The sequence below is a fragment of the Scomber japonicus genome, chromosome 2 (genome assembly GCF_027409825.1).
Source record: "Scomber japonicus isolate fScoJap1 chromosome 2, fScoJap1.pri, whole genome shotgun sequence".
NCBI lineage: Eukaryota > Metazoa > Chordata > Actinopteri > Scombriformes > Scombridae > Scomber > Scomber japonicus.
The window spans coordinates 2,365,762-2,391,167 of NC_070579.1; the positions used below are offsets into that span (position 1 = coordinate 2,365,762).

Sequence of the window (25,406 nt, forward strand, 5' to 3'; positions counted from 1 at the left end):
AACAAAATGAGCTAATTAGCAACAGCAGCTGTCAGGTTTAGTAGGAAGCATCTTGTCGCTAAAGACGACACTTGGTTTAATCTTTTGGCGTTTTAGAGTCGTAATAAATACTTTTTGTGGTCAAAGTAAAATAAATGAGAAAAAACTTCACTGCAGATTATTTTTTGCTGCAGTTCGTCAGGATCTCCGACTATAAATATACAATAAAAAGCAGCAGGGTTTTACGTCGAGCCTCGTCAAGACAACGTTGATCAAAACTACACGATCAGAAGAAACTCAATCTAAAACATTTTTACATCCACCTGACACTTGGTGGCCAAGATCTCAAACCTGAAACGTTTTCTGTCATTTTAGGACAGTTTAAAAAAAAGGGTCTGAGTGGAGATTTAAAAGAAGCAGATGTGGAGGCTCGGTCGCAGCAGCGTCTCCAAACACTTCATCTCACATCTCAAAATGATAGATACTTTGTAAGAAAAGAGAAAATAGTGTTCATTTTCTTTCAGTGTGGGGCTGAAAATAGATCATAAAGTGAGAGCGTTTGTGGTGTTTAGGTGGAAATAAGGAGGATTTAAAATAAATCTGTGTTGACTTTAAAAAACTGCAGCAGCACAGTGATGTCAAGAAGAATCACTAAGCCGACTTGGCTACACCTTAACTCCACTTTTACCTCGTTTTACAAAAATATCTTAACTTAATGGAACTAGATTATTTGCAGCCAACAGACATAAACTCCCAGTTAATTCATCAAATCAGTTATTCTACAAAGAAACTGAAGTCTGAGGTTTATTCTTGAAACTAAACAATGTATGAAAAATATAGAAAGATGTTTGAAACTGGAGGATATTAAAAATCCAACCAGGATGGTTGGGAAGAGTCACAAATGTTGGAAATCAAACTAGACTGTGTGTATAACCTCGTTCATAAGCTTTGGTTTGAAAAGACGAACAAGTATTGTGTGTGTATCAAAGTCTGATCTTATTCCTCCGTTGTTGTCCAAAAACTATTGAAACACATCAGTGAGTCACACTCATAGATTGTATAAAAGAAATGGACGTAACATCCGTGACGTCACCCATTGGTTTGTGGACTGCTGCTCGGAAGCCAATAGTATCGAATCTGGGCAGCGCCATCTTGAAAATTTCAGGTGCATGCTAGGAAAAATAAAAACACGGATTCTACTTATATGGGCATGAGGCGGGGCCATGGGTGGAAGTATGGGCGCAGCCAACGGCGGAGCGGGGAGGTTGCTATAGTTACAAGGGCTGGATCTCGAGGACATTGGGCAATCAACCTGTCAATCAGGACGTAGCCACGCCCTAATGCATACCCTGCTTTATCGTCACATATAAAATCAGGGAGGCCAAAATGTCCCAAATGAACATCATACTGCATTGAAGAAGGCTTTAAACTAGCGATTGAGACCATAAACACATTTTGAAAACGTTTACTGAGGTTAGAAATCAAGTGAGAAGTTGGTGAATTCTCCATTGACTTGTATAGAGACGGTCGCCCCCTGGTGGCATTTTGATAGAATGCAGTTCTAAGTTACTTCCGCGTTGGCCTCATTTCAGAGGACCAGAACTCCCCGCCTGGTCACAACGTTGCACTGGGTGAGGCTACTGAGCATGTGCAGGAACGTAGTTCTGTAGCTGCTGCATTTCACAACCTCTGGACTTTGTACTGAAGTTCTTTACAATGTAGTTGTTAAATACGTGTCTGCACATGCTCAGTAGCGTCTGCCTTACATAGAAGGACTCTCAGAGACTGAAAACATGATCACTGTTATTAGTCTTCAGAGACGTTTCTAAACTAACATGACAGTATCTCAGTGATCAGTGCTAGTTGTTGGACCATCACAGCAGACAGCAGCTTCTGACTCACAGGACTGTTAATGGAGACTGTATAAGTGTATCGAAACTTTTCTAAACAAACTAACGTGCTCCTTTATTATTCTGGTGGGTTTTTAATAGCTTCTGGACAACAACAGAGGAATCGGATGTATCAGACTTTGATACACATACAATACATGTTGGTAGATCTGTTCATTGTTGGATTGGTTGGAGCATATTTCTGCAAGTAACAGAAACATTTCAGACCAGTGACCATGATAAGTGGACTTACTTTCATCTATAGCTCAACTCTGACTACCTGTGAGGGAGCAGATAGTTAATGTCTGATTCTGCTTCAGTATAAACGACTGCACAAAACAGATGTTGCGTTGTCTCAATAAAGAGACAGGAATCTCTCTTTCCTTGAATCTACTGTGTGAAGAACCATTTTTACAGAAAAACTGCTATCACAACCTATTTTCTGAGAATGTGGGAACAAATTTTCTGGTCAGACTGAGTACGAAGAATTAATTTCATATCATTTAGCAGACGTCACAGTGTTCAAAACATCTAAAAAGAATCTTATAGAAGTAAATTTTCAGGTGTCTCAGATCTGACCTCCAGAGGAATGAATCTCTGCCATCGTGACGTCGTTCGCTCTCCAAAATCAAACTCTTCTTCTTCTTCAGGTTTCAGGAAAATACTTCAGACAAGAAAAAATAAAAATCACACCAAATGAATTTAAAAGCATAAGTCCTGTGCAGTCGGACGTCATCTTGAGGTGAAATCATAGCGCTCATTATAGTTTGGATCATAAACGTTGGGCTTTAGTTTCCTTCTTCACATGTTGGATAAACTCTTGATACTTATTCGGTTTGTTAATTTGCTGTTTGGAGGAAGAAAAAACCTCAAACTGGCTTCCACTTCTTCTGATCAATTCAAAATCAATTTTCCTCAACACCTAAAAGAATTTATGCTCTGAAGAAAAAAAGGCACATTATCATGACAAATGTTTCAAAGCAACATGTGGACAGGATGATTTCGGGGTTAATGAGGAGAGTCTGTGTGTTTACTGTGTGTTGAAGAAAAAGAAAATAGATTCCAGCTTTAGTAAAGTGTACCGAGGGTTCCTGTTTTTCTTTCTTTCTTTCTTTTTGTTTGCCTTTTCCTCTTTCACTCTCATTCATCATTTCATCCAGAGGTTTGTTTGTTTCGGGACCCAGGCCAGCCCGAGTCCAGTGGGTGGAGGGGTGGGGGAAAATATTTGACAAATCTTTAATGAGCAGTCAGGGTCACTGTCACCAGCTGAGCACCTGATGATTCCTCCTCCAATTGTCCAAAACAAACCCAAAACAAACCCTCTTCCATCACAGCATCTCCCGTTCGTGACGTTCGAGTCCGACAGTCAGCTGCAGATCGGTGTCGGGTCATACGAAAACTTTGGCGAGTGCGTCGGCCCCGGCGCTGCCGATGTAGCACTTGGTGGGGTGGAACGCCACGTCGTGGATGGACTCCTCGAACTTCTTGCGGTGGGCGGTGAACTCCTGGATGCACGTCTTGCTCTCCATGTTCCACAGACGGATGGAGCAGTCGTGGCCTGTAAGGAAGAAGACAGGAAGTCAGTGAGGATGCATGTCAGACTTATAAAAGTACATTTACATCCACCTGAGCATTTAATTTGTGTATAAAATATACCTGAGATCACAGTTTCTGCAGTTAAAACTAATGTTAGTCTTTTGGAAAGAGGCGTGTCTGTGTTTGATTGACAGCAGCTGTTTTCCATTGTTTGCTTGTGTGTTTGATGTTTGATTTTTTTCTTCTATACAGATTTCTACTCTCTTGGGGAGATACAAGGCCCACTGCTGTTCACCTGTATTTCGTATTTAGTTTTTTGGTTACCCTGTGTGGTTCTGGCTTCCTTTGTCTGAGTCTGCCACTGGCTAATTATTGATTGTCCACACCTGTTGGATGTTTAACCTGACATGTTGCAGATTCATTGATCACTTCCTGACGAAGGCTCCTTAGCCGAAACATGTACTGCCCTTAAAATAGAGCGCCTTGGTGTCTTCTTATTTTCAATGTTGTTTCAGCCCTTAGCCAAAGAGCACCATCTTTACTCTTAATTCAAAAGTTCCAGGTAGCACTCCTACTCTTCTGTTTTCTTCATACAGAGTTTGGACTTTGGAGTTCAAACTTGGTACTGACAGATTATGGAACCATATCTAACTGAGTGATTGTAAAATTAGGGGACGTCATCATGAAATCAAAGAATTCTGTTTTTGTTTCTGACTTTTTATCAAAGGTGAAAACAGGACAAAGACAACCCCTCCCCTGCAAGATATTTAATTTCATAACTTAATATATACAGTATATATTTTATGTGGTAGCAACTGACAAAACAAAGGCATAAATAAGATTAAAAAAAGAGAGAAGTCTTGTTTAGCTGAGGTGAAAACTTTAGTGTTAATAATGTGAAGTCGATGCTTGGACTTGCTTCCAGTGTAGATGCAGTTTCAGTGTGTTGCTGCCACCTACAGTGACATTAGCGTACTGCATCAGACGACAAAAAGTAAAGACTAAGAAAAAGGGCAGCAGACAAATACATCGGAGACGCAGGAATCCAATCTGTTGGAATGATATTGGCTTCAATGCTGACCTATTAATCAGATCATGTATTAGGCCAAATAAAGTTCTGCACCTGTTCATTTGCTGTAAGTTAATAGTGATGTGTAAAGCTACTGCTGATATTGACTCTTCACTTCCTGCACGCGTTTCACAATACATGCATTTTATTTTGAAGGCGGTAGTAGGTCTTTAATATCAAACCAGATGTTTTGAGAATAATATTTGCAGGAGGCAGATATGGAGTTTTTATCCAGTGTCAGTAGAAATTCAGTCAACATAATGTTTTAAATCACTGGTCACTAAAAAGGTTGTACTCACTTCCAGACATGAGGTACAGTCCATTTGGATCCACAGCGAGACTTGTGACGGAGTCCAGGTGGGCGACCATTGAGTGAATCAGTTTACCTGCAAATTCAAAACGGATGAAACAAAAAATCATTTTTCCAGTTTTGGTAAAAGTCTTTAAAGACCCAATGTGCTGAGCTGATCACAGTTTGACAAAGTATTTTTCTTTACTAACAAGATTTATTCTATCAAAGCATGTGTCTAGTTTCAAAATTATTTTCTTGTAAACAAATCTCATGTTTGGATCCAACAATGACACACCGCTGAATTGTTAGTATGGAGCTAAACATGAGATTTGTCGACAGTAACAAGAGAGAGAAAATCGACAGCTTTGTCATTTTAAATGTGGATCTAACAGATGTGACAGTCACTCCTCCTCCGTGTGTCCACCTGTGTTATTATCGAAGAACTGGATGTGCCGGTCCTCCTGGGCTGTGATGGTGATTGGCAGCGTGGGATGACTCAGCACTTTGTTGATCTTGCAGGGAGCTTCTGCGTGGAGGCGGACGTGAGAAGAGCAAACATTAGTCTTTAAAACCTACAATCTTCAGTCCATCAACAAGGACTGGAGGCACTTTGTGAAAGATGGTTTCTGTCACAGACTGAAAGCATCGAGGCAACAAGCTGTCAGACTGAGAACCGCATGATGGGAATAAGTTACAAAAGTCCTGTTTCATAACTGCTATAATTATCATTCAATCATATCTTTGAGTGAAAACGTCTCAGGTAGGAGTCAGACCTTTATGTAGGCAACACAGCACATTTTTCTGTTGAAGTCATCCTCAGTAAAACATGGACGATGTGTACATGAAAACATTTTAGTGCACCACTACTGCAGGCCAGAAGCACCACTACTACTGCATTACTACGGTCAGTAGATGGATAGATCATTTTTGGACGACTGAAATACTGAAATTATGACCTGTTGTGTCATTTTTCGTGGCAGGACAGCCTTGATCAGTAAATATGTTAACACGAGTACATATCTAACAAATGTTCGCCAAATTTTAGTACCTGACAGGTTGATTTTTGGTCTTGAAGACACTAGTCAGTCACAACTCTAAATGTATAAATCTGCTTAAACTTTCTCTCCAGTAGAACAAAACCGTAAGAAAATGTGTGATTTTTAAATATGAAAGTAATTAAACAGTCGGAGATGTCTGATGTTTAATACACTTATCAAACTCACAAATCAAACAGCACCAAACATTCTCTCTCTGAGTATCGAGGTCACCATGTTTGGGTCTGTGATTGGTTGACTTACCTGGCGGGCCGGCAGACTCCAGCTTCAGGACGAGCTGCTGCGTCTCCATGTTGAAGAGTCCGATGTGACCGGTGGTGAACGACGTCACCATGTGAGCCGGATCACTGCTCACCAAGTCCACCGAGGTCGGGACGCCGAGCTCTGAGAGACATCAGACAGCAGAGACCAATCAGAGGACAGACGAAAACTGGTTGTCACGATGTTTAAGAGATGGACTCACAGACTGGACGATGTCGCTAAGTGCTATGACAGATTTTTAAAAGCTTGACTGTGACTGAGCAGGAAGTAGCTCTGAACGTTTCTAACCTCCTCGCTCGTTGAAAACAGCGAGAGACGGCGAGGTGTCGGCGGCGTTCCAGAGTCGGACCGTTCCATCAGCCGAGCAGGAGAGGAGGCGGTGGTGAGCAGCGCTGTAGACCACACCCCACACAAAATCTGTGTGACCGCACAGCGCCCCCCGCAGGACCGACGACTCTGCAGTAAAACATGACACAGAGAGAGAGAGAGAAAGAGAGAAGACTAATTAAAGGTGCATTGTGTACAACGTAGTGGCATCGAGCAGAAATGGAAATTAATGAGAAGCGTTGCATGAGCGGGCCAACCAAACAGACTCAAAAGAGGGACTTTTGCCTTCTCTCAAAAATAGAGAGTGAGAGGAGGGACATTCATTTAACTGCAGTTTGCAACCTCACCACTAGATGCCACTAAATCCCACACACCAGTCCTTTAAAATACATTTTCTACAACATATATCTTACATTCTACACTTGAAATGGGCTTCAGAGGAAGAATAAAACAAAACGAAACACATGATGTTGTATCAATGGGACTAACTGGAACGTACCATATGAGTCGTAGGGGTCGACGTTGGGGTTTGGAGTGTTCCAGCTCTGAATGGTACCGTCCACCCCTCCACTGAAACACTGCTCACCAGTAGAGCTCATGGTGACACACAGGACCGCACCACTGCACGGGATCAGACAGCAGGAAGTTATTATACCTCAGTAACTCATCAACCCTGAAGGTCCAACATGCTGACTGTCTCTCGAATGCAATTTCACTTGAAAAGCCTTAAAATGAGACGTTTATGGAACAGGATTAAAGCGACATGTTTGGACTTTTAGGATTCATCTCAATTTTACGCTGATATTACACAAGAATCATGACGTTTACCATCACTATTTCATGATTTACTCAAAATTACAGCCCCCATTTTTGAGGAAGGCCAACCTTTAACAGTAACATACAGTATGGATGTATAATGTAAGATGATTACAGGCTCTTCTTGTAGTGTGAGAGGCTGAATCCTCAGCTGCAGGTCTGTATCTCTGCAGCTAATGTGAAGATAACTAGTGAGGGCGAGTTTAATGAACTCTCTGCAGTGTGTTATGACTCTCGGCTTCTGTAACACTGCCTGTGCTTTATAAATGCCATGGCAGTGACACATTAGTTTTTAATGGGTGTGTGTGTGTGTGTGTGTGTGTGTGTGTGTGTGTGTGTGTGTGTGTGTGTGTGTGTGTGTGTGTGTGCAGTGGATTAATGCTGCCTGGTTCTGCTTGAGGTTTCTTCCCATTAAAAAGGAGATTTTCCTCGCTGCCAAGTGCTGCTCATGGAGGAACATTGGGTCTGAGTAAATTAAAGTCCTGATCAATGTGAAAAGTACCCTGAAATAACTTCTGTTGTGATTTGTTGCTATATAAATAAAATTGACTTGACTTGCTTTGCTGGCGTTGAGAAGAAACAATTTTGATAATCGATTAAACATTTTGAGTCACATATTAAGAAAGAGTTAAGATATAAATATATAAATAATTGTGAGTATTTTCTGGTTTCTTTAGTCTTTAAATATCTTCGGGTTGGTTGGAGCAAAATAAGAGTTTTGAGGACTCTGGGAAACAGTCATCAACATTTTCATCAACTTCTGACATTAAAATCCAAACAATGAAGCAATGAACCAATAAAATAATCAGCAGGTTCATTGATAATGAGATGTAAAGAGTAGAGACATGGTCATAGTTTCAAACACACCTGCAGCTGCTATAATAACCAACATGATATCTACAGTCACAGTTATGGTCGAAGCCGGTGGATGTTTACTGTCAGAGCTCTGCCTTTCAAACAAACAGGTAAGACATGAACCTGACCTCACCTGTGAGCTCTGAATGTGTAGATGGGCTCCACATCTAAAGCAGCACATCTGGAACATTAAAGCAGAGAGCAACACTGTTCATCATCTAACATTTGATATATAATGTCTCACTGTTGAGCCCATTCACTGTATATAAGCTCCACGAAAGAGAAGCCAAAACATCTGGATCGCCCCCTAGTGGCTGGCTGCAGTATAGGTCATCCCCTCTATGTTAGCAGATGGGACATGAGCCAAAATAAAAAAATGTAAGAAACATCTCACTCAGATATGATGGAATATATTTATAAAACAGTGGATGAATAAAGGATTGTATCTTATATAAAGCTGTTTTAAATAAAGTTGTGTATCCGTCTTCAGTTGAGGTAAACAAATGATTAACAGTATATGAATGCGTCTCACTTCTTGGCGGGCGCCGTCTTCTGCAGGTTCCACAGTTTGAGGGTGTGATCCTCGGAGGCGGTGACCAGGACAGGCTCCACCGGGTGGAAGGCCAGGCCGCGCACCGAGTCGAAGTGGCTCCTCAGGGTGAACTTAGGGTTCCACGTCTTCCTCAGGGCGTCTTTGTTATTGGTGATCTGAAACAAAGGAAGTTTCTCATTTACTCCAATGGACATCATTGCTCTTTAAAGCAGCGTTTCACAGCTCTGGATCTCTGAGGCAGTGAACCTTTGGTGTAAATGTCAGCAAAAGGTTTTATGCTGTTTCACTATGAAAGACACATGAGCAAAAACATCAACAACCGCCCCATGTGTTGAGGCTATAGTCCTCGGTGCAGGTGATCCCGGTTCGAATCCCGAGCCAAGCGGTCTTATCCTGCGTGTCATTCCCCCCCCTCTCTGCCTCCTGTTTCCTGTCTATCTTCACTGTCCTGTACATTAAAGGCAAAAAAAGCCTGAAAAAATATACTTAAAAAAAAACCCTGTTATTTCTACATTTACTGTGTATAGACATAAAACTATTATCAGAATTTAAGAGGAATGCTATAACAGATCAACCAAAGAGTAAACTAACAGTAAAAACAGTAAAAACAACACCAGAGCAGAGCCAAAAAAGAAAAACGAAATCACAACCAGTAAATATGTACTGAGATAACAAATCAAGAACACAAAAAGACAAATTGAAAAAAATGGAAAACAAATCCAAAACTGACTGTTGGGGTAACTTAAAGTTAAATTTGCCAGCTTTTCATTTGACTTCAAGTTTTGGGAGGATTGCTAAAGAGCGCAGCCTTTCTATGCCTCAAATCCAGAGAAAGGCTGCGTTCAAGGCAAGGCAAGGCAGTTTTATTTGTATAGCGCATTTCATACACAATGGCAACTCAATGTGCTTTACATAAAACAGAAAAACATGTAATTTGAGAAACTTAAAACATACAATTAACCCCCAGACTGACTTCACACCTGCTCAAAAAATGCACAAAACAAACAAAAACAGCCTGTCTGTCTGTGTAAGTATGCAATGCTTGGATTTCTTTTTCTAATGTGAACACTACATTTCTACTGCTTTATCTTGTGAGTCTTGTCTCATATTAGAAGCCGTTGTTTTTACAGTCTGATAAACCTTCTCCTTCTCTAACTGGCCTCCGTGGATCATATATCATGGTCATCAAACACAATATTTGCATTGCTGTAACGACAGGCTGTTTTTCTTCTCAGTGCCCATTAGATCGTCTTTCTGCGTGTTGCTTTAACTCACGTCAAACGCCAGGCTGTCGGCCTCGTTGGCGACAGTCAGCCCAGCCAGTTCTCCCAGTCCAAGCTCATTAGAAACCGCCTCGTCCACTCTGCCCAGTATGAACGACTTCCCCGACGATGGCAGGAACGTCATGGCCTCTACGGAGAGAACAGAGGTAGCAGGGTTTAAATACACCTGGCCATGTCATCTACTGCAGGTGTTAGGACCTTAAATGAGTAAATGAACTGGTGAATCAGCAGCTGACCATCTTCCGGGCGTCCCACTTCGTGCTCACTGAGTCTGGGCAGACTGGGCCGAGAGGGGGGCGTCACAGGAGGCTGCATGGAGGGAAGATCCTCAGCCTCCCGCAGGTTGGCGAGCATGTCCTGGAGCTTGGACCGGTTTGGTCCTGGAGGAGGAGGAAGAGGAGGAAGAAAGTGACGCAACAACAAGGAGAAGATGGGAGATGAACAGGGAAACACAAATATGGAGGCAGGAGAGAGGAAAGGAAAAAAATTTAAAGAAAAGGAGTTTGGGAGAGAGATGGCAAACAGATATCAGTGAAATGGAGGCAGAAGATTAAAGAGTTTGTATTGTCATAAAAAATACAATTAAATCTGAGTGATGCAAACAGCATGAAGGATGAAAGTAAAGCATTAGATGGATGCAGTGGCGGCAGCAGCAGCTCTGAGAGGATCCAACAGAAAGAAAGAGAAAATAAAAATGGATAGAAATAAGAAGAATCTCTGCAGAAACAGATGAAATGTACAAGAAGCAGCTGCAGATTCATCAACACACAGACACAAAGACAGAAACAGAGATGCACTGATATCATTATGGTTATTATCTGGATTCATCAGGATTAGAAAACTGCATGACAACAGAATCCAAAGTAAAGCAGATCTAAAAATCAGATTTAAACTGAATCATTTCTTTAAACTAACAGTTCAATCATGGATCAGAGTGAAGGATGTGTTTAATGAAAGTGATTAAAGTCGGTGAATTTCTTTGAGAGTTTTGGGAAACGTGCAGAGATTCAGGACATCAACAAGAAGTTAAAAAAAGAGGTGAAGATGATAAAAAAGAGGGAGGAATAAAAGAAAGGAGGAGTACCACCAAGAAAAGAGTAGAATAAAAAAGACAAAGAAGATGGGAGTGATGTCCACTCAAACCTCTGATGACAGCAGTATTGATGTTATTTTAAAAGATAATTCTGGTGATTTTCTATATTTTACTTATTTCCAACAAATCTCACGTTTGTGTGTTTATCAAAGTCTGATATCTTAGTCCTCCGTTGTTGTTCAAAAACTATTAAAAACATGTCACCCAGTGCAGCGGCCGATTCATTCTTGTAACTCAACAATGTTTGAAAAATACAGAAATATGTCTGAAACTGGTGGATATAAAAAATCCAACCAGGACTTTTGGGAAGAGCCACAAATGTTAAGTAGAAACGGCTCCAAAGTATGGCGTCTGCCTTACACAGAACTACTCAGAGACTGAAAATGATCACAGTTATTAGTCTTTGGAGACTAAACAAACTAACATGATAAAACTCTTCATAATTAAGGCTGTTTCCCATCAATCGATACCTGCAATCGATCCTTTTTGCACCCAGACTTAGAAAATATAACTATTTGTATGGACTTGGCTCACAGCCAATCAACACAAATTGTCTTAGATTTAATGCATCTTGTGATTGGCCCACCGCCACAGCAGCTACGACCCGTCTGTGGTGGTGAAGTCGTGGTGAATTTGAGTTAGCACATTTAGCAGTTCAGTAGCCAAGATGCCTCCTAAACGCTCTAAAGTGAGTCTACACTACACGCCTGTTACACACCATAAAAGACAGAGACCTAAATATGTTAATGGGAATCTGATGAAGTACTCAGCTGGTATCAGTATCACTTTAAAAGGTACTTGAATTAGTACTGGTATCGTAAAAATTGCTTTTAAACTTAATTACACTGCTGTCGTTATTGTAAGAAAAGGTGTAGTCATATCCTGAGCTGCAGCGTAAATCGTTCCGTCTGACTAAGAGGAAATAAAACCGAGTGAGAAAAATGACAGAAAAAACAAGAAGAGTCAGAAGAGCGATGAAAGAGAGTTGGAAGAAACAGGATGAACCACAGGCCCGGTGCTGGACTTACTCTTCACCCCCTTCTTGCCCTTGCGTTCCTTCCTGTACTGCTCCTTGAGCTGGGCTATCAGTCCCTGGTCCACATCCCAGGCCAGTTCACCCATAGGAGACTGCTCTTCCTTTTCTACAGGCCAGCAGGAGGAAGAGGAGGAGGAGGAGGAGGAGGAGGAAGGAGGTGGGGTAGAAACCTGTGGTAAGTGTCTGGATGCACTACATATCCAACAACTTTATTTTGACAAACCACACAGCACATAGGATGATGAGAAAGGATTTTAAGGATTTGTCGGAGAATTTCTCTCAAATTCTCCTCTACTGACTGACAGACAGACAGGTAACAGGGAAGTGTGTCTGTGTTAGTGAATGAGTGAAACACAAATGAACACAAGACCAAAAAAGATTCAACGGACACACACATGGAGAATAACCACGTCCACATGAAACTCAACAATTCTCGATGCTTCTCAGCTGTTCTGAAAGTGAAATGTAAATGCAGACAATAAAGACACTTTTTCACATAAAGAACAAAACGCTTTTAAGTGTGAGAAGAAGAACTCAACATTTCACAGGGATGGTCATGACTCATCAGAGACACACAAACATCTTTAAGTCTCCTTGGAAACAGCAGAGGTGTAAAAAGGTCCAGAAGTCAAACCCCTGAATTACAGTCAAAGTAATGAAACCACTACAAAGACACATGACATCATCAGTGTCTTTGAATAGCGTCTGAAAAACAGCTCAGCTAACGTCGTCTAACTGCGGAGCCTCCTGATGTCGCCTCCTGCAAGAACAGAAAGTAACAGCAGCTGGATTTTTTAATGTTGCTGCCACCTACAGACAAATATTTAAATCTGCATGTCTTTAGTAGTGCTAGCTGTCAGTCTGCTTCTTAGTCCAGTACCTTAGTCCAGACTGACATTACAGGGATGCTGCTCCCTCTCTCTGATTGTTGGGCTCAGTAGAGACTTCCTCTGGCCAAACCGGCTAACTTGTTGACTCTCCACTCACTTGAATGGGGATATAATGATGGATCTTTGCAATTTCTTAAATATTATCGGACCAAATTGATCTGATAGTAATAATAGTACATTTTTAAAGTATAGAAGAGTCACATGATTGAAGCATTTTATGCCCAAAGTTAGTCTGAGGGCTCAACCGAAAGTTAATGACTGGCAGACGTCTCTATGCTCAAATGTTCACATTCAGTCCGTAGAATATGTACAGTATGCTTTCAGGAAGTGTCTTTTTTTGGGTTAATGCACCATTGAGCAACTTTCATAGGAATGAGTGCGGCCAAACCTCCGATGCTGTATCCAGTTCTCTTTATACATCCATGGTTATGAGTTTTCTGGTGTATAAACTGGTCTGAAAAGGACCAAACAGCGCGTCCTTGTGGAGAATCATCTGCAAAGTGTTATGAAAATGGCATCTGTAGGTTCTTGACGTTCCTGCTGTCAGATCAGTTTGACGATTAACTTTCTACTTGTGGAAAGTTCAGACAACAGAATTCCTTCAACTTTCCCTGTCGACTGAAACGGTGATAAAAATAGCCGTGGTGTGAGGTTGGTCAGAGGGTTCGTGATCGCTGTGGGGGAGTGTGCAGGAACGACTGCAGCCGTGATAACAGCATGCCGACAGAGGGAAAGAAAGGATCTCATCATCCCTCCTGGTAGCCCGGGGCGACTGATGCGCTGGGTTGTGGAGGTGGCGTGGGTTCAAGAAGAAAAGGCTTCGGAGTGAGAAATGACAAATGTGTTTCATAACAGAGCGGCACGCAGCCAAACAGACTGTTTTTGACTGTCCTTTGTTACGTGTGGGCTGATTAGCTCAGTCTGTAAAGGGAAAATAAAACACTTAAGATTTTGAAAATAGAAAAATTACAAAGAAAAACGCTAAATTTTCCCTCTTTAACCAAATCCACACACTCAGTTTAATGCCTCGATGTGTGTGTGTGTGTGTGTGTGTGTGTGTGTGTGTGTGTGTGGAGAGAGACATCGGACGAGCTGTGCTGAGTCAGCACTCCTTTACAACTATCTGGACTGTGAAGTGTTGAATCACGAACTGCGTGGGGATGCTCTTTGTCATTGGCCCGATGACATTGAATGTGTTGCTAGGTAACGGTGGTAAAAGGGGGTTTTGTGTAAACTGCGGGGGCAGCCAGGTCACCAGTTGGGAACTTTATTTTGTAAAAGAGAGTTTTACATTTAACTGTACAGGATCGACCCACTCAGATACATTGGCTTTGTTTGTTTTTAAGTATTTAGATTTGTTGCATCTGTGTTTTCTTTTCTGTTTCTGCAACAAGCATCCAAACCTACAGAAGACTGACAGGACTATAATCTATAAATCTACAGTTTAAAGTCCTCTTCACATCAAAAACCTTTTTTTCTTCTTGTTCCTTCAGTTGGATATTGTTCTCCTGTCTGTGCAGAGTTTCTTTCTCACATTCATCGGCTGTAAAGTCTCTTGAAGCTCATGTTAAATCTCGGTTTAACATGTGAACCACTGAGCTGTGGACTCACCCCACTCTCCGCTGTCCTCTCCGCTCCGGTCAGGTGATCCGTCCATTTCGTCGGGACTCGCCAAGAAATCGAAACCCTTCAGTGCCTCCTCTGTGTCGGGGTCGTCGCTGAGGTCAGAGGTCGTGGAAGACGGAGTGGACGACTGTTTCTTCCTCACCATCTGTGAAGAGATTTTACATTAAACTCAACCACCCACCAATAAATTGAGGTGGTGTTCGGTCATCCAACAGATTCATCGTCTTCCTGCAGCAGCAAGTTAAAATACGAGCTCACAGAGGGCCTGATTTACTAAGATCCCAAATAAAAGACAGTAAATAGCGTGCACAGTGTAATAGATTGTACATTTCATTAGCGTGTGTTTTGGCAGGTGATCTACTAAGAATAACTGCTTAATGAAAACAGGAGCAACAGGTGCAGACAGCAGTATCTAAATGAGGGTTTCGTGTCTTAATGGAGAGTTTGGACGAGCAGAAAGCTGCAAGAACAAAATGAAATGTGATCAGGTTCTAGTGGAAGAGGTTAACTAATATATTGATTATAAATGTGATCAGGTTCTAGTGAAGAGGTTAACTAATATATTGATTATAAATGTGATCAGGTTCTAGTGGAAGAGGTTAACTAATATATTGATTATAAATGTGATCAGGTTCTAGTGAAGAGGTTAACTAATATATTGATTATAAATGTGATCAGGTTCTAGTGAAGAGGTTAACTAATATATTGATTATAAATGTGATCGGGTTCTAGTGGAAGAGGTTAACTAATATATTGATTATAAATGTGATCAGGTTCTAGTGGAAGAGGTTAACTAATATATTGATTATAAATGTGATCAGGTTCTAGTGAAGAGGTTAACTAATATATTGATTATAAATGTGATCAGGTTCTAGTGGAAGAGGTTAACTAATATATTGATTATAAATGTGATCGGGTTCTAGTGGAAGAGGTTAACTAATATATTGATTATAAATGTGATCAGGTTCTAGTGGAAGAGGTTAACTAATATATTGATTATAAATGTGATCAGGTTCTAGTGGAAGAGGTTAACTAATATATTGATTATAAATGTGATCAGGTTCTAGTGGAAGAGGTTAACTAATCTATTGAGTTATAACAAAAACTAATATTACCAGAAAAACCCACACATAGGAGATTATTAGGGACAAAATCTCCGTCCTGTGTGTATTCTGTCATTGTGTCTCCGTCTCCTCGTCTCCATAGTAACAGCCGGTTAATACCTGCCCTTCAAAGGTTTTATTTATAGACGCAGTTACCGTGAGAAATATTACCTTCAGATTTGGTAAATTCGCATTTTCTGCTCCCTGTATTTTGCACACAGGAGTTAAAACGCCTCATATTACATTCATTACGGTAAATGTACTAAATGGACAGCGTGTATTATCTCAGTGCGTTGCGTTAGTAGATCAGCTTGCACATTTTTTGCAGGTGATGTCAAGTTTGCACATTTTTATACACGTAGACCTTTAATAAATCAGACCCAGAGTGTATCAGGTGTAATTGTAGATATAAATGTAACCAAGCAGGACTTTAACACCTGGCCAGAAGCGTATTTATCAATGCTTCCACATAAACCTAGCGTCTTACTGCAGCCAGATCCAGGATGGTCTTATCCCGTCCTTCGCTGTCCTCCTCCTCATCCTCATCGCTGAACTCTGCTGCAGCGCTCTCTATGAACTTAAAGGCCTCCAACACGGTGGCCGAGTCGGACATGTCCGGTTTACTGTAGGACAGGAAGGAGAGAGAGAGACGAACAGCTTATATTAACCTCAGATGTCTGTAGAGTGATCAAAGTGAAGTTGAGTCTGTGTGATCTCGTACCTGACCATGCCGCTGTCCTTCAGAGACGAGGGTTCGGTGCCGTTGACCATCGGTTCGGTTTTCTTCTCTGACGGTTTCTCTCCTGAGTCTCCGGTCAGACCCAGCAGCGCTCGCACCCTCTGAGACTTCACATCCAGGATGGTGTCGGTGTATCCAACCTCCTGCAGGTACCTGAGATAGTAGAGAGGAGACAGGAGAAAGGAGATAGGAGAGAGGAGATAGGAAACAGGAGAGAGGAGACAGGAGACAGGAGACGGGTCAGAGGAGGCTCAGGAGGAGAGACAACCACCAACATTTGATCATCAACAGTTTTTCTCTCTTCTGACTCCAGTGAACTCGCTCCATGTAGTGACAATAAATCCAGACTTACATTACGTCAACTTATAATAACTAATAATTAGAGCCCGACTGATGTATTGGTCAGGCCAATATTATCAGCAGATATTGGCCTATCATAGAAATATCAGTATTAACAAATATACTGTCAACCTAACCCTAATTTTTAAAGATATAGGCATTTTATGTGTATTTGATACTTTTACTCCATTCAAGTTTAATATATACATGTATATGTTCATTGATGTAATTTTATAGCCTAATCCTAACCCAAAGTTTATTGTTAAACTGTAATATATACAAAAAAGATGTGGGTTTATGTACATATTCTGTACATATAACATTATCGGCTAATATATTAATGTCTGAGGATTTTTGCTCCCCAACATCAGTATTGGCATTGGCCCCTAAAATCCAGTATCGGTCAGGCCTTACTACTACTAATAATAATAATAACTAAAAGCTTTGCAGTAAAGGTTTTAAGTTCTGTTTGAAGTAGAAAGGCAGGTTGTAAATGATAAATGATTTGTATTTATGAAGCACTTTTCTAGTCTTCTGATCACTGAAAGCTCTTTTACATTAAAAGTCATATTCACCCATTCATACACTGATGGCAGGAGCAATTCAGGGTTAAGTATCTTGCCCAAGGAAATATCAACATGTGGACTGGAGGAGCCGGGAATTGAACTGCCAAGTTTCCGATTAGCAGACGACCCGCTCTACCTCCTGAACCACAGCCGCCTAAAATGGGAGGCTCTCACATGTATCCCCAATGAAGGGCACACAGAGAGGGTCCATCAACCCAAAAACATACTTTTTAAGGGTCTATCGGCCTACTGAGATTCATCCCATTATGCTTGGAGCCAGTCCACCATTGGCCGAAACTTGGTGTTGTAGCTTTGAAAAGATGGATAAATTGTCTCGAGTGTCACATAACTGACTGTCACACCTGACATGAGATTTAGAAGCTCTGCATACTTTGAAACACACATTTATTTAGCAGTTCAATCAGCACTGTGAGAGTTTGAATGGAACGGACATTCATTAATACGTAAAAGATGTAGGTATGATGTTTAATAATCGTAATTTGTGCCTTCAGACTGTTGTTGATCCAGTTGACCATATTGACTCAAAAATAAACTGCTTTTGTAACGTTTTGAAGATATAACACACTTCCACACTGTTGGAAAGGTTTCCCTGAGACACTGTCGGTCCAAGAATAAGAAGAAGAAGAGATCCTTAAATTAGAAAGTTAATTGCGTATTTGTCATCGGTTACACGCTGACAGTCTCTCCTTTCAGGCTCTTGGAAGCTGCTCACTGTGTTTTTCTCCCACAGTGATCGTGTTTCTTTGTGTTTTTGTGTGTTTGAGCTCCTCGTCATCGTGTTACAGCATCCCTTTGGCCGTTTGACAGATGATTCAGTTCCTTGTTGTGTTTCTAAAGACGTCGTTTGGACTCGTCATGAATTCATTTCCTCCCAAAAAAAAAAAACCTGTTACATGATCCTTCAGGAAGTCCTGCAGGTTAAACTGAGCAAAGCAAACAGTTTTAGTGCTGATGGACTCGAACAGACTATAAAGAGATAAACTACCCATAATGCATCACTCTCTGTTGTAGTGGTTCATTATGAAAGGATCTCTGATGTTGTTGAACACATTTATTTTGTCTCATCTATGAAATAAGACAATCCCACTTTTTAAGAATAAAGTCTTAATAAAGACTCATCTTATATTTGGACCAATAAAGTAACTTCTGAAAACATACTTTTTCCTGAAAGATAACAAAACTGTTTGGCTTTGACTGAAATGACACTGATATATAATATTCTTTTTAACCTTTGTTCCTAGCATCTGGAAAGCTGTTTAAGTAACTCCATTACATTACAGCAGTGGAACAACCCAGATTAACTATTATAAATATGTCTTTTAATCATCATACCTAGCAAAGATACCAGAATAATCTCCACTAAATGTTTAGTTTAAATCATTAAATCATTAACTCGTTCCTCTTAGCTCTCTGTATTGTGAGTATAGACCAGGCAGCACTGTTACAACCACTGTGAATGACTTCGGCTTTGGAAAGAAAGAAAGGAAACACTGTGCAGCTCTTTTCTGTTTGTCTTTGAAAGGCATTCAGTACAGTTGGCCAAGCAATGGGTTTAAAAAGGCTTCACAATATCAGATTTGATTACATTGCATATAAATGGTTTCAGAGCTTCCACAAGTCTCAGTCCTCTCTGTAGAAATATTACCGTTTCTGCTGTAACTGGATTAAAATACATCGTTATGCTGACGATACTCTCTTCTACCGTACTGTCCTGCAGATGCTTCAAATTATAAATGTTTGTCCGAAACGCAGATTAAACCTTTTCACCAGAGCCAAAAATATTGTTTATGATAACCTCATCATCTCTACCAATGATACAAATATTTATTACAGAATATAAACATCTTGTAATTTGGATCGATGAGAACAGATCCTTCAAATATCACGTGGTTAAACTAATAAACAAATTAAGAGTAGATATCGTCTTAGATTTAGGATATCGTAATATCCCGATATGTCATCAGAGTCGTCTTTTCCTGCTTTTAAATGATGCATTACAGTAAAATATATAATTTTCTGAACTTACCAGACTGTTCTAGCTGTTCTGGTATTAACCTTTTACCCACTTTGTCATTGTATCCACATTACTGATGATTATTTATCAAACATTTCATCGACAGTCATCTCTATAATATCGTTGTAATATCAATATCGAGATATTTGGTCTAAAATATCGTGATATTTGATTTTGTCCATATCTCTAGATCGTACATGAAGCTAGAAACTGGAGGAATGAATCTGGTTCTGCTTAAAGGATGACGAATCAGGTGCATTTGTTGAGTTTCTCTCCGCTCTAACTCACCTGACTCTAATGATTGACTCGTTATCAAGCAGCTGAAGCTCATCAAAGGGTTTGATAACGAGGTAATAATTATAATCAGGTGAGGTAGAGTGGAGAGAAACCTAAAACATGCATACTTAGATTAAGGCTGCTCAATTAATCGAAATGTGATCGTGATTATGATTTTGGGGCCAAACGATCTCAAAACTAATAAAATTGTGGGGAAACGATTTTTTGTCATTTTCAGTTGTGCAACGTTGTTTAGAAACAGTCTGCGAAAAGTTGCACGTGTATTTCCGTCCCTCCTCCCATCATGCATCACTGTAGCTGCCAACACTCCTGTTTTCCCAGGTTTCTCCTGTATTTTTAGACCTGTCTCCCGCCACTCTCCTGTTTTGTCTTTTCTCCCGTAATTTTACGAGCCCCAACTTTGTAAATAAAAGTGCAGAGTTTCCAGCCTGCGTCAGACGATGCTGAGTTTACTGATTAATTATTAAAAACCAGGATGTGATGTGTGAACTGTCGTCATGGTAACCAGCTCAGCTGTAATATCTCCAAACATTTTCTGCTGTGCGTTGATAAAAGGCTGCTGATGGAGAGAAAATTAATTAAACCGAATGGACGAGAAATGCAGCAAGTTTCTAAAGTTTTAATAATCGTGATTATGATTTTAACTTAGATTACTATTGTGTGGCTCTGAAAAGTCAAAGCTCCTTTATTTAGCTGCTTATTTTATGACACTTTCAAGCTTTTTCTGGCTGATTTCGAACTTTGTTTAAACCAACAAATGCTTCATGTTAGAGTTTTTAAATTAGCAGAATGAGCCTTTAACTATCTAGAGTTGAATAGAAGTGTATCTGTACTGTACCTCGTCTCTCAGGCAAGCAGAGGAGCAGCAGCGCGACAGTCTGACTGGTGAGCAGTGTGTGTTTAACGGAGAGGTTTTATCCCCAGCGGAGCGACGCTGAATGTGAAAGCTTCTAGTGTGTTTGTTCACAGAAGAGAAGAAGAGACGGAGAGACGGAGAGACGGAGAGACGGAGGGAGGAAGGTCGGCCTCCCTCCCTCCGTCTGTACCAGCCTCTCCGATCGCAGGAGGCCTCCACCGCTCCACACAATCCTCCATTCACTGCTCAACACACACACACTCACTGTCACTGTCACACACACACACACACACACAGTCACACACACACACACTCACACACACACACACACTCACAGTCACACACACACACACTCACACACACACACACACTCACTGTCACTGTCACACACACACACACACACACACACAGTAACACACACACACTCACTGTCACTGTCACACACACACACACACACACACACAGTAACACACACACACACACTGTCACAAACACACACACACACACACACACACACACACACACACACACACACACACTCTCACTGATGCTGATTTGTGCATTTACGTATATAAAAATGTTCATCAGCTGCACAAAAATAAAAAATAAAAAATAAAAGATGCATTTTATTTCCATGTTTGTAAACTGTTGGTCACATGAGGAAAAGGTCTGGTTAAAAGAAATCAGAACAGAGCTTTTATTCCTCTGACTGTGAGTAAATGACATAATAATGTATAATATTATAAATAAATAATCTTCCTTAAATTATTCCTTTCATCTCCTTTAAATATGTTTTTTATATTCTTGCTTTAGGATTTTGAAAAGTGATCTATAAATAAAGTTATCAGTATTAAAACACGACACTCTGTTATATCAGGTTAGTGTGAGGCGGCTCGATTTGACCGTAACCATGGCAACCGGGCTTTAATAATAAATAAACCGATTTAATTAATTACACAGATGTGAAAAGGTAAAAGCAGACACTGGTAGTAATTATATAAGTTAATTATATATATATGTTGGAAATGATGTTCACACACACACACACACACACACACACACACACACACACACACACACACAGGTTCACAGTGGATTAGTGTTTGATTCCCATTAAAAGTGTTAATCTCCTTTAAGAAGATTGACTCTCTGCTTTCTGTTCTGAGACACTTAAACACACACACACACACACACACACACGCCGTCCCATGACACTGTGTGTGTGTGTGTGTGTGTGTGTGTGTGTGTGTGTGTGTGTGTGTGTGTGTGTGTGTGTGTGTGTGTGTAAACTCACTGTCTGAGCAGCTGGCGTCCTTGTTTCCAGCTGAGCTGATGGCTGCTGTTGGGGGGGCTGGGAGCCTCGCTGTCGTTCCCTTCGTCTGAGAATCAAACACACAACACAATCACTCATGTTTCTGTTCCCAGAGCCAAGCGGTCCGGATGTTCCTCTGATCCTCCTAGCACCCTCCTGGGACCCTCCTGGGATCCTCCTGGAATCCTCCGTGTTCCCAGGAGGGATCCTGGGTTTATATTTAGTGTAATTCAGTCTGTGCAGATGGCGTCCACAAGGAGGGAAGAAGGGAGGAAGGAAGGAAGGAAGAAGGAAGGAAAGGAGGGAGGGAGGAAGGAAGGAGGGAGGAAAGAAAGAGAGAAGGAGGTCAGGAAGGAAAGAAGGAAGGAAAGGAGGGAGGAAGGAAGGAAGGAAGGAAGGAAGGAAAGGAGGGAGGAAGGAAGGAAGGAAGAAGGAAGGAAAGGAGGGAAGAAGGAAGGAAGAAGGAAGGAAAGGACAGAGGAAAGGAGGGAGGAAAGAAAGAGAGAAGGAGGTAAGGAAGGAAAGAAAGGAAGGAAGGAAGGAAGAAGGAAGGAAAGGAAGGAGGGAGGGAGAGAGGGAGGAAAGAAGCGGTCCGGATGTTCCTCTGCTCTGATCCTCCTGGGATCCCCCGTGCTCCCAGGAGGGACCCTGGGTTTATATTTAGTGTGATCCAGTGTTCTTCCAGCTGGATGTGCAGATAGCGTCCACAAGGAGGCGCTCTGATCAGATGATGCAGCAGCTGTTTAAAGAGCCGTGCACACTGAGGACGATAACTACAAGACCCTGTGTGTCTGCAGAGGAGCTTTAAACGTACCTGAATCATAACTGGGAGCTGTGATCTCTCCTTGGTTCAGTTCTGTCCCGTATCTCTGTTTATGATATTTAGCTCTGAGGATGAAAAATGACATCATGTATTACATGTATATATATATGTATATATATATCATTCATCTTTTTACTACACAGTCTCTAGTTGACATTTCCAGAGAGTAAGAGTGAGGAGTTTCCTCAGCGTTGGGTTTCATACCTCTCCTGTTTCAGAGCGTACTCCAACATCTTGATCCGCCTCACCAGATCCTTCTTCAGGTTCTCCTGACCTCGTCTCTCTCCCTGCAGGAAGGCGATCTGAGCCTGCAGGACACACAGGACACGACACACGGGATGAAGACACAATAACACAATGATCCTGATTTTCATGAGATTACACACTAATTAAAATATACTTATGTTCCTAAATTCTACAAACTGCACCTTTAAACAGCTTTTACTGAACAATGAGGAGACAGCAGAGTCACTTCAGTTCATCTATCGGTCAAACACATCAGCCTGTATGATTAAAACAACCACCAGACATTTACTTTCACATGTAAGTTAGACGATTTATTGACTCTTTATGGTTCTCACATCCCAAACCTCAGAGCTTCTGTCTCATTTGGACACGACTCAAAGCAAATGAAGAGAAATAAGTCTCCTTCTAAAGACATGAGAGACACAAGCTGTGATCTAACTTCACTATTTTGTATTAAAATGATAAAAAAACAACAATTTACAAGATGACTTTGGTACATGAGGAGTCGGGTATCGAACCGCCGACCGTCAGATTAGCAGACGCTCGGCTCCACACGTTGATCCACAGCTGCCTCAAAACTATTAACCAGTTTATTTAATGTGAGGATAACAGCAGGGAACCTCGGAGGGTTTGATAAAAGCATCTAATCTCCATTAAAGACACCTGAGCTCCGTCCGTCACATTCAGACGTCTCTAATTATTCGTCCATTCATTCGTACTAAAGACATTTTGATTTCTGGGCAAAGAAAAGTCAAATTAATGATGTTTTAAATGTTAAAAAATAAAGACTTGCACTAAGAAAACTTTTACTGAGTCAAGTCTTTCATTGGACTACCAGGTGTTTATTAAAGGTTTCTATAAGCATCTCTCCAAATCCTGACAGTCCGGAGGTCATCTGAGGTCATCTGAGGTCATCTGAGGTCGGGTCAGCTGGGGTCGGCTGATTCATATTCGAGTGCCCCAAAGCCTCCTGGGAAATGACGGCAGGCTGACTGAGCGATGACGGGAGCGGTGAGCAATGTCTGATCCGTCTTAGCGTCTCCTCTCAGACGGAGTATCGGCTCGGCGGCTCGTCGTCGTGGGAACAGACGTCAAGTGACCGACCTCGAGGTCATAGGTCAAATAAAGTCTTTAAACCAGCGTTCATAACATCAGTGGTCTGGCTTTAAGGTTTGATTTGAGTTGTTAAATTACATTTAAATGACGGCAGTAGAGTGAAGCTCAGAGCCCAAAATACCAGAAGAGACTCTTCACACATCGACATCAGCAGACCCCTCCGCAGTCACATGACCAAAACACTAACGCCTCCACAGTCACATGACCAAACCCTAACGCCTCCACAGTCACATGACCAAACACTAACGCCTCCGCAGTCACATGACCAAAACGCCAACGCCTCCACAGTCACATGACCAAACGCCAACGCCTCCACAGTCACATGACCAAACACTAACGCCTCCGCAGTCACATGACCAAAACGCCAACGCCTCCACAGTCACATGACCAAACGCCAACGCCTCCACAGTCACATGACCAAACACTAACGCCTCCGCAGTCACATGACCAAAACACTAACGCCTCCACAGTCACATGACCAAACACTAACGCCTCCGCAGTCACATGACCAAACACTAACGCCTCCGCAGTCACATGACCAAACACTAACGCCTCCGCAGTCACATGACCAAACATTAACGCCTCCACAGTCACATGACCAAACACCAACGCCTCCACAGTCACATGACCAAACACTGACGCCTCCACAGTCACATGACCAAAACGCTAACGCCTCCGCAGTCACATGACCAAAACACTAACGCCTCCGCAGTCACATGACCAAAACACTAACGCCTCCGCAGTCACATGACCAAAACGCCAACGCCTCCACAGTCACATGACCAAACGCCAACGCCTCCACAGTCACATGACCAAACACTAACGCCTCCACAGTCACATGACCAAAACGCTAACGCCTCCGCAGTCACATGACCAAAACGACAACGCCTCCACAGTCACATGACCAAACACTGACACCTCCACAGTCACATGACCAAACACTAACGCCTCCACAGTCACATGACCAAACACTAACGCCTCCACAGTCACATGACCAAACACTAACGCCTCCGCAGTCACATGACCAAACACTAACGCCTCCGCAGTCACATGACCAAACGCCAACGCCTCCACAGTCACATGACCAAACACTAACGCCTCCGCAGTCACATGACCAAAACACTAACGCCTCCACAGTCACATGACCAAACCCTAACGCCTCCGCAGTCACATGACCAAACACTAACGCCTCCACAGTCACATGACCAAACCCTAACGCCTCCACAGTCACATGACCAAACACTAACGCCTCCACAGTCACATGACCAAAACACTAACGCCTCCACAGTCACATGACCAAACACTGACGCCTCCGCAGTCACATGACCAATATAGAAATATAATATCGTATCTTATTGTATCGTATCTTGTATCGTATCTTATATCGTATTCTAACTTATATCGTATCTTATAT

At 41.6% G+C, this 25,406-nt stretch overlaps 1 protein-coding gene across 1 annotated transcript in view; it reads right to left on the minus strand.

The window, feature by feature from the left end:
* Positions 1 to 3,256: 3,256 nt before the first annotated feature.
* Positions 3,257 to 25,406, minus strand: part of LOC128367748 (striatin-like) — a 39,706-nt gene continuing 17,556 nt past the window's right edge. The window contains exons 2-18 of the mRNA XM_053328383.1: positions 22,835 to 22,938; positions 22,622 to 22,695; positions 21,790 to 21,874; positions 16,385 to 16,555; positions 16,151 to 16,286; positions 14,546 to 14,705; positions 12,037 to 12,150; positions 10,152 to 10,295; positions 9,908 to 10,044; positions 8,612 to 8,787; positions 8,213 to 8,260; positions 6,908 to 7,029; positions 6,370 to 6,537; positions 6,064 to 6,204; positions 5,190 to 5,291; positions 4,773 to 4,859; positions 3,257 to 3,426 (exon numbers count right to left, since the gene is read on the minus strand). Coding sequence (XP_053184358.1) covers positions 3,257 to 3,426; positions 4,773 to 4,859; positions 5,190 to 5,291; positions 6,064 to 6,204; positions 6,370 to 6,537; positions 6,908 to 7,029; positions 8,213 to 8,260; positions 8,612 to 8,787; positions 9,908 to 10,044; positions 10,152 to 10,295; positions 12,037 to 12,150; positions 14,546 to 14,705; positions 16,151 to 16,286; positions 16,385 to 16,555; positions 21,790 to 21,874; positions 22,622 to 22,695; positions 22,835 to 22,938 — 2,139 coding nt within the window. The remainder of the gene's footprint in view (positions 3,427 to 4,772; positions 4,860 to 5,189; positions 5,292 to 6,063; positions 6,205 to 6,369; positions 6,538 to 6,907; positions 7,030 to 8,212; positions 8,261 to 8,611; positions 8,788 to 9,907; positions 10,045 to 10,151; positions 10,296 to 12,036; positions 12,151 to 14,545; positions 14,706 to 16,150; positions 16,287 to 16,384; positions 16,556 to 21,789; positions 21,875 to 22,621; positions 22,696 to 22,834; positions 22,939 to 25,406) is intronic.